At 35.2% G+C, this 3,199-nt stretch overlaps 1 protein-coding gene across 1 annotated transcript; it reads right to left on the bottom strand.

Moving 5' to 3' along the window:
• Positions 1-1,781: 1,781 nt before the first annotated feature.
• On the bottom strand, positions 1,782-2,778 carry LOC142224989 (uncharacterized). Its single transcript, XM_075294766.1, has 6 exons — positions 2,722-2,778; positions 2,475-2,613; positions 2,330-2,406; positions 2,085-2,227; positions 1,934-2,017; positions 1,782-1,870 (listed from the first exon to the last, which is right to left on the bottom strand). The coding sequence occupies exons 1-5, from the start codon at positions 2,776-2,778 to the stop codon at positions 1,996-1,998; spliced, it is 438 nt and encodes a 145-aa protein (XP_075150881.1). The 3' UTR covers positions 1,782-1,870; positions 1,934-1,995.
• Positions 2,779-3,199: the final 421 nt, after the last annotated feature.

The raw sequence follows: 3,199 nt of genomic DNA, 5'->3' as shown, positions 1-3,199 counted from the left end.
ATTTCGGCCGGAATAGCCCGAATTTCTTCGGAAATGTTGTCTTCCAAAGCTGGAATAGTTGCTGGCTTATTTCTGTAGACTTTAGACTTGACGTAGCCCCACAAAAAATAGTCTAAAGGCGTCAAATCGCATGATCTTGGTGGCCAACTTACCGGTCCATTTCTTGAGATGAATTGTTCTCCGAAGTTTTCCCTCAAAATGGCCATAGAATCGCGAGCTGTGTGGCATGTAGCGCCATCTTGTTGAAACCACATGTCAACCAAGTTCAGTTCTTCCATTTTTGGCAACAAAAAGTTTGTTAGCATCGAACGATAGCGATCGCCATTCACCGTAACGTTGCGTCCAACAGCATCTTTGAAAAAATACGGTCCAATGATTCCACCAGCGTACAAACCACACCAAACAGTGCATTTTTCGGGATGCATGGGCAGTTCTTGAACGGCTTCTGGTTGCTCTTCACTCCAAATGCGGCAATTTTGCTTATTTACGTAGCCATTCAACCAGAAATGAGCCTCATCGCTGAACAAAATTTGTCGATAAAAAAGCGGATTTTCTGCCAACTTTTCTAGGGCCCATTCACTGAAAATTCGACGTTGTGGCAGATCGTAAGTCTATTCATGATGAAATGTCAAAGCATACTGAGCATCTTTCTCTTTGACACCATGTCTGAAATCCCACGTGATCTGTCAAATACTAATGCATGAAAATCCTAACCTCAAAAGAATCACCCTTTATATAGTCCCCATATAAACCGTTCCCAAGATTTGATCTCCTTGGAGGAGCAAAATTCATCCGATCCGGTTGAAATTTGCAACGTGGTGTTAGTATAAGGGCGCTAATATCCATGCCAAAATTGGTCCATATCGGTCTATAGCTATATATAGCCGATCCCCTATCACACAAAAATTGGTCCATATCGGTTCATATTCATGGTTGCCAAATTTTGTCAAAATTTTATTTCTATAGAAAATTTTGTCAAAATTTTATTTCTATAGAAACTTTAAACTTAATTATATACGTATTTAATCGGCCTTGTTTAGTTTAATATATACTACGTATGGACTACCTTGTAATTTAGAAGACGATGTTAGGAAGTTTTAAGATACCTTGCCATCGGCAAGTGTTACCGCAACCCAAGTAATTCGATTGTGGATGACAGTCTTCAGTAGAAGTTTCTACGTAATCCATGGTGGAGGGTACATAAGCTTCGGCCTGGCTGAACTTACGGTCGTATATACTTGTTTCTTTTGTTTATATAATCTTGACGTAATTTTGTTATTTATATATTAAAAACATATTTAATAAAAAAGCCGAAACGAAACGAATAGGTAGCCATATAAGTAGGCGGGTCACTACCCGCTTGTTCGGGTAAGTAGTGAATGCCTACTTATGTTATATGGCTGCCAATTCGTAAACACCCCTACTTATAATCCTGACTACCGCCCTTGTATTTGAGCGGAGAATTTTACGAGGAGATGTCGCTCAAAATAATCAATAGACTATTCTCTGCATTATCGGTAACCCCTCATTTGGTAGCTGAGAATTACCACATAATTTGTGCGCCCATTTCTACCCAGAGAAAAGTGCGGTGAAAATATGGTAGCCTGGTTTATTCTCAAAATTAATTTTATAATCAAATAAGAGATTTTTATTGTTTTTAATAAATGCTTATCATTAAATAGTTGATATTTTGACATGAACTAAATCAGTTCTACATTTTTAATATATAAATAAAATAATTAAGTCAAGATTATATAAACAAAAAGAAAAAAATGATATTGGCGTTAAGATGCTTTTACTATTAATTTGGACCTTCGTTTTCCTCTGCGTTACATGGCGTATTTGTTGTTCTGGATGTCCATCTTTTTATCTTTAAATTGAATTAGTGTACTTATTATTAATCGGAGATGTTTTAACATTTATAATACTGCACCGTAATTATAAGATTTTAATCTTGTTGTGTAGGTACTCAATAAAATGAAATGTCCATTGCAACTAGGAAATGTAGCCGCCGCTTCTGAAATTAGAATATAAATATGAATTAAAGTCATATGTAATGGAATTATAAAAAAATTTTAACTTACGTTTTTGAATTTCCTTCCTTTTGAATACACCAGCACTCGGTGTACAGCCAAATGCTTTGAAACCAAGGGAACGACTGAACAAAGTATGAGAAGTGTCCCCGCTTGTTCGGCAAATAGCTATTGTCGTATTTTCCCCTACATTTCTACATTTTTAATATATAAATAAAATAATTAAGTCAAGATTATATAAACAAAAAGAAAAAAAATGATATTGGCGTTAAGATGCTTTTACTATTAATTTGGACCTTCGTTTTCCTCTGCGTTACATGGCGTATTTGTTGTTCTGGATGTCCATTGCAAATAGGAAATGTAGCCGCCGCTTCTGAAATTAGAATATAAATATAAATTAAAGTCATATGTAATGGAATTATAAAAAAAATTTTAACTCACGTTTTTGAATTTCCTTCCTTTTGAATACACCAGCACTCCGTGTACAGCCAAATGCTTTGAAACCAAGGGAACGACTGAACAAAGTATGAGAAGTGTCCCCGCTTGTTCGGCAAATAACTATTGTCGTATTTTCCCCTACCTATATAAGCACTCCACATGTGCTGGCGGTTATTTTGGTATACAATAATGAATTCAAAAAGTACAAAAGACCCTTTTTCTAAATACATATAATGTAGCATTTCATTACATCCAATTCAGCACCATAAAGTAATCTATAAAATAATCGATAGACTATATTGGACATTACCAGTTGAGGATGAAATCGATATGAAAGACACTGTCTCTCACAGAAAAACAAAATGAGAGAGAAATTGAAAAAGTAAATCCAGTCATCATTTAATTTTGGTATCTAAAAGTAATGTGCAAAATAATCTATGAAGCAAAATCAAACAAAAGCAAGTATATACGGCCGTAAGTTCGGCCAGGCCGAAGCTTATGTATTCTCCACCATGGATTGCGTAGAAACTTCTACTGAAGACTGTCATCCACAATCGAATTACTTGAGTTGCGGTAACACTTGCCGATGGCAAGGTATCTTAAAACTTCCTAACACCGTAATATATACCACATAGTCCATACGTGGTATATATTAAACTAAATAAGGCCGATTAAATACGTATATAATTAAGTTTAAAGTTTCTATAGAAATAAAATTTTGACAAAAT

Source organism: Haematobia irritans, chromosome 2 (genome assembly GCF_050003625.1).
Source record: "Haematobia irritans isolate KBUSLIRL chromosome 2, ASM5000362v1, whole genome shotgun sequence".
Lineage (NCBI taxonomy): Eukaryota > Metazoa > Arthropoda > Insecta > Diptera > Muscidae > Haematobia > Haematobia irritans.
The sequence above is the reverse complement of the archived record's forward strand: the minus strand, read 5'-3'. Positions and strand labels throughout refer to the sequence as shown.

Excerpts from the sequence above, each read along its gene's own strand:
- LOC142224989 (XM_075294766.1), bottom strand. The coding sequence starts at position 2,778 with ATGTCCAATATAGTCTATCGATTATTTTATAGATTACTTTATGGTGCT. Across the intron at positions 2,407-2,474 it reads AAGGAAGGAAATTCAAAAAC|AAGCGGCGGCTACATTTCCT; the intron begins GTGAGTTAAAAT and ends TTCTAATTTCAG. Across the intron at positions 2,228-2,329 it reads TAACGCAGAGGAAAACGAAG|AAATGTAGGGGAAAATACGA; the intron begins GTCCAAATTAAT and ends TTAAAAATGTAG.